At 46.0% G+C, this 11,942-nt stretch overlaps 1 protein-coding gene across 1 annotated transcript in view; it reads left to right on the top strand.

Annotated features, from left to right (window-relative positions):
* Positions 1-10,545: 10,545 nt before the first annotated feature.
* Positions 10,546-11,942, top strand: part of RNF175 (ring finger protein 175) — a 28,580-nt gene continuing 27,183 nt past the window's right edge. The window contains exon 1 of the mRNA XM_006081807.3: positions 10,546-10,608. Within this exon, the coding sequence (XP_006081869.1) occupies positions 10,546-10,608 (63 nt within the window). The remainder of the gene's footprint in view (positions 10,609-11,942) is intronic.

Genomic DNA, 11,942 nt, shown 5'->3' with positions numbered 1-11,942 from the left:
CACCTCCTTTTGTGAGGGTGTGATGGTCAATTAGCATATTCCCTCTTTATTAGATAGGATGATTATATTCTAGCATTGAACAGTTCAAAAATGAAGTTAATTCCATTTACCACAGAATTAAAAAGAATAAAAAAAACTTAGGTATGGAATAAATTTAACAAATGAAGTACAAGATTTATTCATTGGAAATTACAAAACATCATTGAAAGAAGTTAAAGAACTAAATAAATGAAAAGACTTCCCTTGTTCATAAATCAGAAGACTTAATATTGTTAATATGCCAATACTTCCCCAAATTGGTCCACAGATTCAATACAATCCCTGTCAATACTCCAGCTGCCTCTTTTGCACAAATTAGCAAGCTGTTTCTAAAATTCTCATGAGACTGCAAGGGACCAGAATAGATATGACAATCTTGGAAAAAGAAGAACAAAGTTGAAAGACTCATACTTACCAATTTCAAAACTTAATACAAAGCAATAGTAATCAAGACAATGTGGTACTGGCATAAGGATAGGCACATAGATCAAAGTAATAGAATTGAGAGTCCAGAAATAAACCATTATATTTATGATCAATTGATTTTTGACAAGAGTATCAAGACAGAAAGGGAGGAGGGAGGGAGGGAAAGAGGGAAGGAGGGAGGGAGGGAGGGAGGAAGGGAGGGAGGGAGGATGGAAAGAAGGAAGGGAGGGAGGGCCCTTGGTGGTCCTGGATCTGTCTCTTGCTTCAACAGTGTTTGGGTGGAACAGACCGAAGGGACGCCCCTTCTTCCAGCCTCTCACCACCCTCCTGCGTCTTAGCCAGTCACCACCTTCAGAAACACCTCCCAGGACCAGCCAACACGCCCTTGTTGTTGTTGTTTTCTACCTTAACTCCTTATTGCCGAACCACCATAAGCTCCCAAATTCATTAATAAGCTCCTTAATTATTCCACTAAGGTGGAGGCTGCGGTCAACCGCCTGGCCAACCTGCATTGCGGGCCTCCCACACCTACCTCTCTCGGAGCTTCTATTTTGACAGGGAAGATGTGGCTCTGGAGGGTGTGGGCCACTTTTTCTGAGAGTTGGCAGAGAAGAAGCCCGAGGGTGCCGAGCATCCCTTAAAGTTGCAAAACAAGCGTGGTAGCCGCATTCTCTTCCAGGACGTGCTGAAGCCTCCCAAGATGAGTGGGCAAAACTCAAGACCCCATGGAAGCTGCCCTGGCCTTGGAGAGAAACCTGAACCAGGCCCTTTTGGAGCTGCAGGCCCTGGGTTCTACCCGCGCAGACCCTCATCTCTGTGACTTCCTGGAGAACCACTTCCTGGATGAAGAGGTGAAACTCATCAAGAAGATGGGCGACCACCTGACTAACATCTGCAGGCTGGCTGGCCCCCAGGCTGGGCTGGGCAAGTATCTCTTGGAAAGGCTCACACTCAAGCAGGACTAAGAGCCTTTGGAGCCCAGAAGCCTTTGAGAGGTCCCTCTTCATCCCCCTGGTGTCTGGCTTTTACCTGAGCCTCTCCCTGAAACTACTAGCCATTCTTTTAACCACCCTGAAGCCCTCTCCCATGCATTGGACCAAATGAAACAATAAAGCTTTTTGCAGGGCAGGGCAGGGCAGGGCGGGGCAGAGAAGGGAAGGGAAGGGGAGGGGAGGGGAGGGGAGGGGAAGGGAAGGGGAGGGGAGGGGAAGGAAGAGGGAAAGAAAAAAAGAAAGAGAGAGAGAGAGAGAGAAAGGAAGGAAGGAAGGAAGGAAGGAAGGAAGGAAGGAAGGAAGGAAGGAAGGAAGGAAGAGAGAGGCTATTCAATGGGGGAAAGAATAGTCTTTTCAACAAATGGTACCAGGGCAACTGTATACCCACATGCAAAAGAATGAAATTGGACCTCTACTTCACACTATATACAAAAATTAACTCAAAGTAGACCAGAGATCTAAATGTAAGAACTAAAACTATAAAACTCTTAGAAGAAAACATAGGAGTAAATCTCCATAACCTTAGATTAGACAGTGATTTCTTAGGTATGACATCAAAAGCACCGTACAAAAGAAAAAAAAAATATAAATTTAAAATGTTTGTGCTTCAAGGCATAACCTCAAAAAAGTTAAAAGACAACCCACAAAATGGAAGAGAATATTTGCAAATTATATATCTAATAAAGAACTGGTTTCTAGAATGTATTTATTACAAAAACTCTTAAAACTCAACAGTAAAAAGACTAGTGACCCAATTAAAAAATGGGCAAAGAATCTAGACATTTCTCCAAAAAAGATACACAAATAATCACATGAAAAGATTGTGTGACATTCCTAGTCATCAGGGAAATACAAATCAAAATCACGGTGAGATACTGCTTCACACCCACTAGAATGGCTAGAATAAAAAAATCAGATAATGACAACTGTTGGTGAGGATATGGAAAAATCAGAACCCTCATACTTTGCCAGTGGGATTGCAAAATGGTACAGCTAATTTGAAAAACAGTTTGGCAGTTCCTCAAAATATTAAACATAGAGTTACCATATGACCAAGCAATGTACTACTGGATATATACTTAAGAGGACTAAGAACATATATCCACAAAAAAAGTTCTATAGGAATTTTTATATCAGCATTATTCATAATAGCCAAAAAGTGGAAACAACCCAAAAGTCCATCAGTTGAGGAGCAGATAGACAAAATGTGGTATAGCCATATAATGAAATTTTATTTGGCCATAAAAAGAAATAAGTACTGATAAATGCTACAAGATGGGTGAACCTTAGAAACATTATGCTAAGTGAAAGAAGCCAGACACGAAGGGCACATATTGTATGATTTCATTCATATGAAACATCCAGAAAATCTATATAGACAGAAAGTAGATTAGTGGTTGCTAGGGGATGGAGAAAGGAGGAAGTGGTGAGTATTAATGAGCTGGGTTTCTTTTGGGGGCAATGAAAATGTGCTGAAATTAAATAGTGAGGGTTGCATGGTTTTATGAATATACTGAAAGCCACTGAATTATACACTTTAAAATGGTGAATTGTATGGTATGTGAATTGTATCTCAAGTCTGTTATTGGGGGGTGGGGGAGGGGGGGGAGGCAGATGTCCCAAGGCTCGAGGTCACATAGTGAATGTGTTCTGAGACTTGCAGCCAAATTTGTTTGATTCTAAATCTTATTGTCTGGACTATCAACCAAATGCTGGACCTCCTCCTTTTCTCACATTGCAGACTTCCAGGACAATGTTCTTCACTCCTATAGAGTTCACCACCGTCAAACACCAAATCTCTGTCTCTAGCTCTAACTTTTCCCCCGAGCTTTGGTTAGTCTCTGTGGACATCTCCGTCTGCATGTCCAGAGATCTCTCAAAATCAACATGCATTCAAACAAAGTTAACTTCACCTTCCACAATCTTATCTTCCTTTTATGAATAGCTCTTACTGGTAGTTAGTGGCTGGTGTCCTTTGCATTTCTCAGGCCATTTAAAAAGCAAAGATAATTAACCCACCCAAGCCCAGTAAAAAAATCAAGTTTCTCATGTTCAGGTTACCAGCTCTGACCATTTTCTTTGGTGATTCTTCACCCAGAGGACACATTACCAAAAAATTTTTCATTCTCATTCCACTACTAATAATGCCTTAAATATATACTTAGAATATGGACACAATAGCAACTAAGAGTTGAAAATAGTAGAGGCAGGACCCTGATTCAAGTCTTGCCACGCACCGAGACCACGCATGCCCTTCTCCACATTTATAACAGGACAAAACTTCCTTTGAGTTGTTCACTTAAATTTGCCCCCAAAACTATAGCCACTTTGACTGGTACCCATAAGATCTTCAGGAAAATCTTAAACTAGTAGTGTCTATTCCTTAAATTGCCCACTAGCCTATCCAGGGTGTCTTCTAAAACTTCCCTTCTTTGGAGACACAGCAAAATGTGTTTCCTATAAAAACATAAGTAATTTTATTCCAAGATATTAAATTTTTATAAATAGTCATAATTCGACATGGCCGGCACAAAATTTTTGTTTATAACCATTCAGTAACTTAGAATAATTAACATCCTTTCCCAAAAAAGGTGACATCAACAACAATCCAACACACTGATATTCCATTTGTCTGATCATCTGAAATAATGTAAATATGTGTTTTATTTTCATGTATGCACTATTCCAACTATACCTGATGTGCTAGGATCACTGTGTTTAAAGAATAAATTACAAAAATGATATCTCCAGCACTCACGCAAGCCACATACTTTTAGAATTGTGTGACTAAACACAAAATCAATGTTCATTCGACACAAGGATTAAGATAACAGGTAGAATGGAACAGACTCGGGCCTCACCCTTCCCACTGCTTTCTTCTCCCAGCCACATCTCAGCATCTTTAAATGATGGCAAAAACATGTCCCTGTCCTGATTAACGACATCACGTTATAAAACAAGTGGTAGTGCATGCACATTCTGAACTGCATAAAAAATGTTAAGAGAACAATTTAGGCCTCTTATTTGTCCATATGGATGTGCAGAGTTCTCAATGGGCCTATAATGGGTAGAATGGGAAGGTCTGTAGCCACAGAGACAATAGCCCTCTGTCCTTCCTGGAGGAACCTCTGCAGGCCATGGACTAGGGCAGTGGTCGGCAAACTCATTAGTCAACAGAGCCAAATATCAACAGTACAACGATGGAAATTTCTTTTGAGAGCCAAAATTTTTAAACTTAAACTATATAGGTAGGTACATTGTTATTAACTTAATTAGGGTACTCCTAAGGCTTAGGAAGAGCCACACTCAAGGGGCCAAAGAGCCGCATGTGGCTCGCGAGCCGCAGTTTGCCGACCACGGGTAGGGGAAGCCACCCGTCCTCACTCTCCCTCTGTGAGGCAGTGAGAGGCCTGGGGCAGAAGCATGACGACCTGGAGATGTGAACACACCACCAATCCCACTGGGCTCCAGGCCAGGCATTGTGCTAGAGGCAGTGGTGGAATAAAGATGGTTTAGAATAGGGTCTCTGCTCCCCAAGCATTTGCAATTGTTGGCTGATAAAGACATATGTACCAACACCTGGAACAGAAAGCAGCCTGGAACAGAGGCAAATGCAGAAGGCTATGGGAGCAAAGGGTTGAGAGAAATGTATTCCCACTGGGGATCTGGGACAGCCTCGTGGGAGACCAGGACTGTCATAAGCAGGGGGATGGCCCAGAGTCCTTATTTGTCCTTAACTGTGAATGAGGATGATAATAATAGCACACTTAATGCACCAGGGGGCTTTGAGGATTCAAAATATATAAAATGCCTGGCCTTAGTAGGCACTATAACAAGTGTTAGCTATTCCCACAGGTAGGGAGCATAAGTAGGGCCAGAAGTATACATCAGAAGGCTTTAAAATCTAGGAAAAATTAACCTTGTCCTTTGGTGTTGCTTCTATAACTTATCTTATTTCAAGCCCTCAAGTAGACACATATCTAAAGTCAAGAGAAAATAGAAACATTAGTTTTTTCTGTCATGAGATTGTGACTTTTGTGGGGCAGGGGTGCAGTGTGATCTTTGCAATGAACCTGGGGTGAGGCAATCATGGTGGCAAGTCCTTGGTCTTAACTACAAATGACAACTTCCGTATCAGGACAGGCTTTCCTGGGGGCGCCCCCCGTGAAGCAGTGGGCCTCCCACACAAGCCAGGGCTCAGGGAGCAGTGGCGCTGCTATGCATTCTTAGATTGAAACAGTTAACCTCTTCCCACTTAAACGTCTTCATCTGTAAAATGTTGGGCGGCGATACCTGTCACCGGGGGTCATTTTGAGGATTAAATGATTATCAGACACATAAAGTGCTGAGCCTGGCACTGTGGGTATTTAATCAATATTAACTCTTTACAGTTACGACAGCAAAGACTGGCTTGCCTGGGACAGGCTGTCTAGCTTGGTAAAGATGAGACTTCTTCGAGGAGGCACCGGAAAAGAAAAACAAGTAGAGGAGGGGAGAGGAAGGGGCCCCACGGAGGATTGAAATGTGGTTTCCCTCCTGCTGAGGGGGCCGCTGCACTCAATAAACCAGAATGACCCCAGCTGAACTCCCAGGCATGAAAGTATAGTTGGTTTTTAAAAGCAGTTCTTCTTTCAAGATCAGTTGTTCAATAGAACTGAAAAGCTTTCCCTCGGAAGAGGCTCGGTCCTAAAACCTGCAGGATAACCCATGAAAAGCGGGAATGTGCCACCTCTCTATAGGGAGCAGGGAGCCCCATCCACACTGTTGTCTGAGCACTGGGACCCGCTGCCTCCTCTATTTCAAATTAACCAGAAACCTGAGAACCCGAAAGCTGAGCTCCAGCTAACATTATTTAAATGAACTGGCTGTTACATGAACCTTAAACCACATGTCATTTGGTCGTGGGGCTGCCCTGGGCCAAAAGACATTAATATAGAGTTCCCCGCTCACAAATGGATTGTGTTCCAAACGTGCATTTGGAAGGCTGTGGTTTGAAAGGCAGAATTTACTTTCCCAAGAAGGAGATGTTATAAATGGTGATTAGGGCCACACGCTAGCTCACAAAACTCCATGTAACCATAATAGAGCTAAACACTGCACACTTTAGCCAAAAAAAGCGTAGAGGTTGCACTGGCTCATTTTGTTGGAGTGTCATCCCATACAGTAAAGGTGGTGAGTTTGATTCACGGTCAAGACACATACTTAGGTTGCAGGTTCGATCCCCAGTCGGGGTGCGTACGGGAGGCAATCAATGGATGTTTCTCTCTCACATCCATGTGTTTCTCTCTCTCTCTCCCCCCACCCCTTCCTCTCTGTTCAAAATATCAATAAAAATATATTCTTGGATGAGGATTAAAAGAGGAGAAGAAAAAGAGTAGAGGTCAATAATGGTACAGTACTAATAATTAAAGAACAAGATAAACAATAAAGTTGAGTATCCTTCAGTCTTAAGAACTAGTAGTTGAGCAAAGGCAGATTTCGTGAAAGGAAGGTGGAAGGGCTACCCAGTGAAGTTGGGGGCCAGGAAATGTAGTCAGGAACCCTGGCAGTTAGGCATCAGACTGGCTTGTACAATTTCTGTCTAAGAGGCTAGTGTCTGAAAGGGCTCTGGGGGAGGGCTGCAGGGGATTGACTGAAAGGGAGTTAGCCTTTTTATCTCTATGCAGCCATTTCATCAGTCAAGGTAGTGTTGTAATGTACCCTGTGAATCACAGAAGGACGCCTCAAGAAGTCGAATTAAAGAGTCATATTTATTGCAATCCGGGACTCCGAGGGGGCATTTCGCTCTCCCAAATCTCGAAGTGTCCTCCCCATGCCCACCACCAGATTTATAGGCAAAGATCACAAAGGTATTGATTTCATCCCAGGGTTTGGAATGAGGAACCTGGTTCGCAAAAAAGCAGTTTACAGAAGCAGAATTAAGCATGTTAATTATAGTTTTGGATCTCTGGATCACTGAGTTGACAGAAACACATTATCTGGGACCGCTGGGTTGACAGGAACACATTATCTAGAGCCCTCGGGTCTTGAGACCACTGAGTTGCCAGGAACACATTATCTAGAGCCATCGAGGCAATTTAGAGTAATTGTGCTGTCCTGGTCTTGGGACCACTGAGTCAACCGGAACGCATTATCTGTGGCCACTGAGACAATTTAGGATAATTGTGCTGTCCTGTTTCCCAGGTACAGAAGAATGTGCTTCGATAACCAGTAAGATCACAATCAATGGATATTCACATTATAGTCAATAAGGCATTCAATCGAATGGGATGATTTATACAATTCAGAAAATCAAAGTAACTTTTCTATTGTTAAACAAATAAGTACAGAAGCCAAACAGCAGGGTTAAAGTTAAACTATAGTTTCTACCTGAGATGGTTGCTACCCTACTTCAGTAGGTCCTGAGTTCAGGGTCCTCTCCTTTTAGGAATGATGACCCTATGAATCAGTCTGCCCCTGACCTCGAGAATCACTGACGTGCAGAACGTTTTGGTACCTCTTGCATACTGGTCTCTGAGATCAGACAAGCTCTTGGATATCCGCATTGCCTGGATGGTTTGCATTTCTCTCTCTCTCTCTCTCTCTCTCTCTCTCTCTCTCTCTCTCTCACACACACACACACACACACAACACACATGCACACCCCCATTTAGACGGAATCTGCTACTGCCATCCCTTTGACAAAGGGGAGTCCCCACCAGTTGTCTAGACTCTCTCCGTCCACCACCCTACTCCAGGTGACCAGCACTGCACCTGGTTGAAGACATTCTTAATCACCCGTTTTCGCTGTATTGCTTAGGCCAGTGATGGCGAAGCTATGACATGCGTGTCAGAGGTGACACGCGAACTCATTGTTTTGGTTGATTTTCCTTGGTTGAATGGCAATTAAAATAAATATTAAAAATATACATCTTTTTTTTTTACTATGGTTGCAAATATCAAAAAATTTCTATATGTGACACGGCACCAGAGTTAAGTTAGGGTTTTTCAAAATGCTGACACACCGAGCTCAAAAGGTTTGCCATCACTGGCTTAGGCTCAAATACACATTTTATTTGTAAATATTTAAAAGACATGAGAAAAGAGGAAAGGAGTAAATTGAAAAAGAGTTTCTTGAAAAAGATCATTTGCAAAACAATAGAGGATTTCTGCAAGATCTAACCATTAGGTGGCACCATCAGCCCAAGGCAGTTCAGTGTCCTCAGAAGGGCAGTAAAGAAATGGGGAAAATTAATGAGTGACAATCAGCGAGAGGGCAGGAAGTCTACAGGGAACCACTTTGCAATAGATAATTTAACACAAGACATTCTTGTGACAAGAGAAGATAGAAGAATTTGAGGACATTCTGGGCTAGAAAGAAAGGGTGGCCCTTGCCACATGAACACAGACCGGAAGCCAGGTAGGGAGGCAACATGTCCAAATGAACTCGGTATTTTTGCTTCCCCAAATCAACTGCTCTTTCGAAAATCCCATTCTCAGGGATGGCAGCATCATGCGCCCAAATGCCAGTCTCCTCAAGCTACATGCCTGGGCACCATCCTTTCTATCACTTGGCTCCATCCATGTCTCTCCATCTCCCCTCCATCCCATCACTGCACACAAGGCCACTGCCACCTTTAGCTGGAATGACAGCAACAGCTTTTTAACTCGTCTCCCTGTCTTGGGTCTTAGGTAAGCATCCCTTCCCACCCGTGCAGTCAAAAGACAAGTCTAGCGATGTCATTTTCTTGCTTGCCGCTCTGTGATGACTCCCCGTGCTCCTTAGAATACAGTCCAGACTGTTAACAGTGATGTACATAGACCTTCCTGATCTGGCCCCTGATGGCCTTTGCAGCCCCTCTCTCGAGTGGTTAAGAGCCCAACCACGGAGTCAGTCTTCTCTGGCTCAAATTCCCGCTGTACCACCTACTAGCTTGGAAACTGGACAACCTCTCTGTGCGTCAGTGTTCTCCTGCGTAAAATGGAGTTTATAACACCACCTACCTCATGGGGCTGTTATGAGGACTGAGTGAGTTAACCCAGGTAAAGTACTTGGAGTAGGAAGCACTTACCACAATAAACTCTGCTGATATTTGTCACTATGCCCTACTAGGCTGAGAGTTCCACAACCGCAGGGACATGTCCATCTGTGGGTCAATCTCCACCCGTAGCTTCTGTAGGTATTGGAACATGAGCCATCACAAACTGGAATGAAGTTAGCCGTATCTTGTAAGTCAGACCATCTGATTGTGTGTTCCCTCTTTGTCTACTGCCCTAAATGAACACCCAAGTATTCCTAAAGGCTTACCAAGAGCCCCAGCTTGCTCCCAGCCATGAGTCCAGGCGTGGGCCTGAGGCCAAGGGGAAGGAGTGTCCCCTAAAAGCGGAGGGGACCAAGGCAAGCTGCGGGTGATTTCCACAGCAGCCAGGGGCCAAGAGGGTCTGCGTTCTCTCCCCACAGCGGAGCTTCTCCCCTTTGTCACCTTTGGAGGGACCAGGTTTGCCTCTAGGGAGCTGCCCGCCGTGATTAAAACTGCAGATAACCAAGGGCAGGAACCCCAGGGAAGGGAACACCGCCGTGGATGCACAGAGGCTCCATCTCCCTGCATTTGGACAACCGTCTTCTGATAAATGCTTCTGGGGGAGAGAGCTGAGAAGACACGATCTCTCTCTTCCTCCCTCCCTCTCTCCTCTCCACTGCTCTCTCCCGACTCCCCACCGCTCTCCCTGCCGACCTCTGGGCCGTCCTCCAGCCCCGTCACCTGGTAACAAAAACGCGTGTTCCCGCCCAGCGCCAGGACGTTTTATTGGCGACGATGGCTGGCACCCGCCCCACTGCGGAGGGGCCCTTGACCCACAGGGTCGCACCAGTCGTGCTGGCGGTGGCCATCTCCAGCTCCCTCTCTGGAGGACGCCAGAGCGGAGCGCAGGGCGAAAGGGGCGGGCGCCCCGGGAAGGCTTCCCCGCGCGGGGACCGGTGCGCACGGCCCGGGGCGGGGCCGCCGATCCGCAAGCTCAGGCTCGGCTTCCCGCCCGCGGCTCCGGCGCCCGAAGGGCGTCCCCCTGCGGACTCGGGGAGACCCTCGGAGCGGGTGCTGGCGGCGGAGGCATGGCCGCGGGGGCGGAGCGCAAGGCTGGCGCGGTGCTGGAGGCGCCCCCCCAGCGCGATCAGGTACCGGGCGCGGGGCCCAGGCCAGGCGGAAGGGACTCCGCATCAGGGTCCCCAGGCTCCCACGGGGGCTGGGAGGCCGCGCTGAGGGGTCTCCAAGCTCCCCGCCCCCTCGCGGTGTGAATGGGCCACGGATGGAGGGGCGGGGACCCAAGGGAAGACGCTGGTGCCGTCGCCAGATCCCACTCCACCCCAGGAAGCCCAACTCCTCTCCATTTCTCTTCCTCCTCCTCCCCCCTCCTCCCTCCCCCTCCCCTTCAGGAAGGACAGTTTGAGGGATGACGGGTGCACATCACGTTTGACTCTCTGGTTCTCAAACTAGAGCGCGCCTCAGAATCACCCAAGGGCTGGTTAAAACGCGGTAGGAAGAGATTATTGTCCCCAAAACAGGTTCAAGTGAGGCTTTGTAGGATTTCTAAGGAGCAAGGGATTGTTCCTGGCAGGGGGGTGGGGGATGGGCAATGCCGATGGGGGGCGTGGCATGTGAGCTGGGCCTTGGAGGGTGGATGAGACCTGGCCACGTGGGTGATGAGGGAGTGAGGAGTCTAGATGGAGGGAACTGCAGACCAAATTGCTTGGAGGTGATTAAAATGTTGGGGAGTGATCATGGGGAAGGCAGGGGCGGGTGATATGCACTAAGACTCTATAGAAACGTAGGGTTCACAAAGGTTTGTAGTAAAAGATAAGGGAGAGCTAGGTTGCGGTTGGCCTTTGGACCACACAACGCATTTGGGATTCCATGGGCTTCCTTGCTGGTTTCAAACCCAGACCATCCAGAGGTTATAGATGAAAAACTGCACACCGGGAGGGGCAGAAGACTGGCAGAGTCACCTTTACTGCTGATGTTTGACATCACTGCCCTGTCCTCTGCCCTCAGGAGGCATGGACCCTCTGTTAACTTGGCCCTAGGAGGGATTCAGCTTTTCCCAAGAGCAAAGCTCTGGTGATCCACCAACCAACAGTCAATGCGTCACATGGACGACAATTAGAAGTTGCCCTGGCTGGGTAGCTCAGTTGGTTAGAGCATCATCCCAACACACCAAAGTTTCAGTTTCGATCCCTGGACACATACAAGAATCAACCAATGAGTGTATAAATAAATGGAACAACAAATCAATGTTTCTCTCTATCCCTCCCTCCCTCCCTCTCTCTCTCTCCCTTCTTCTTTCTCTAAAAATCAATCCATGAATAATTATTTTTAAAAAAAGAAATGCAAAGGACACTACGAACACGTGTCCTCCCAAGATTACTTCCCCTACTGATTATATCTTAAAAATAAACTTTATCTCAAATGGCTGTTACAATAAAAGGCTAACGAGGCAGGCAATCAAGGCTGT

The sequence above is a fragment of the Myotis lucifugus genome, unplaced genomic scaffold (genome assembly GCF_000147115.1).
Source record: "Myotis lucifugus unplaced genomic scaffold, Myoluc2.0 scaffold_1, whole genome shotgun sequence".
In the NCBI taxonomy this organism is placed as follows: domain Eukaryota; kingdom Metazoa; phylum Chordata; class Mammalia; order Chiroptera; family Vespertilionidae; genus Myotis; species Myotis lucifugus.
This window is presented reverse-complemented; position numbering and strand designations above follow the sequence as displayed.